At 74.2% G+C, this 1,044-nt stretch overlaps 1 protein-coding gene across 1 annotated transcript in view; it reads left to right on the plus strand.

Moving 5' to 3' along the window:
- The first annotated feature begins 839 nt into the window (after positions 1 to 839).
- Positions 840 to 1,044, plus strand: part of PTPRN2 (protein tyrosine phosphatase receptor type N2) — an 814,855-nt gene continuing 814,650 nt past the window's right edge. The window contains exon 1 of the mRNA XM_032394358.1: positions 840 to 1,009. Coding sequence (XP_032250249.1) covers positions 919 to 1,009 — 91 coding nt within the window. The 5' untranslated portion in view covers positions 840 to 918. The remainder of the gene's footprint in view (positions 1,010 to 1,044) is intronic.

The raw sequence follows: 1,044 nt of genomic DNA on the forward strand, positions 1-1,044 counted from the left end.
CACACTCACATTCTCTCTCTCACACACACACAGCTCCCTCTGATACCTAAAACGCCCCCCTCCCAGGACCCCTGCAGCCGTGCGCCGGTCCTTGGGAAGCAGAAGTCTCCCCGGGAGGTCCGCAAGGTCCCCAGCGCCCCTCAAGGGCCCCGGGACAGTGCCAGGGAGGGACTCCAGGCAGACCCCACCGGGCCCGCGTCCCCACTGTGGATCCTGATCTCGCTGAGCGGAGCTCGGAGCTCGGGAGGGACTGACCCTCCAGGCCGGGGTCCCACAGTCTCCCCCTTCTCAGGTTGAGAACCCCCACACCCCTCTGCTCCAGGACGCTTTCTGATGGGCTGCGCGACAGCCACTTCTGGTCACTTACATGAACCAAGTAAAACTAAAAGCAGGCATTCAGTCCTTGGCGGCACCAGCTACACGTCAATGGCCGCCGGCCCCGCGTGCTCGCGGACACCGCGTGGGACAGCGCGGGTGGGCACCTGCCCACGGTCCTTGCAGAGAAGGGCTGGGCCTTTCCATCCCAGGCCAAGCGAGCGCGCTAACTCTCCGCGTCCCTCCGGCCGCGGCTGGGGCGGGGCAGTGCGACCCCAGGCCCCGGTGCGACCCCAGGCCCGGCGGGGCAGGGGCGCGCTCGGGGCCCTCGCTTCCCGCACCGGTGGAGGGGGAAGGAGCAGGGTGCGCCGGGAAGGCCGCGCGCCGGCAGGTGGGCCGGGCCGAGGGCGGGGCGCCGTGGGCGGGGCCGTCGGGCGCGCGGCGGGGCGGGGCCTGGGCGGGGGCGGGGCCGGCGGCGCTGTCCGGTGCTGAAGCGGCGGCGGCGCGGGCAGCGCGGGGAGGGAGGAGCGGTGCTCGCCAGAGTCGGTCCCGCCGCCCCCGCCGCGCGGCCATGGACTGAGCGCCGCCCGCCCGGCAGCCGACATGGGGCCGCTGCTCGCGCTCCTGCTGCTGCTGCCGCTGCCGCCGCGCGCCGCACCCGCGCCCCGCGCCCGGCCGCTTCCGGGGCTCCTCGGTGAGTGGAGGGGGGTCTGGGGGTGGGGGAGGAGG

This window comes from Phoca vitulina, unplaced genomic scaffold (genome assembly GCF_004348235.1).
Source record: "Phoca vitulina isolate PV1807 unplaced genomic scaffold, GSC_HSeal_1.0 scaffold80, whole genome shotgun sequence".
In the NCBI taxonomy this organism is placed as follows: Eukaryota; Metazoa; Chordata; class Mammalia; order Carnivora; family Phocidae; genus Phoca; species Phoca vitulina.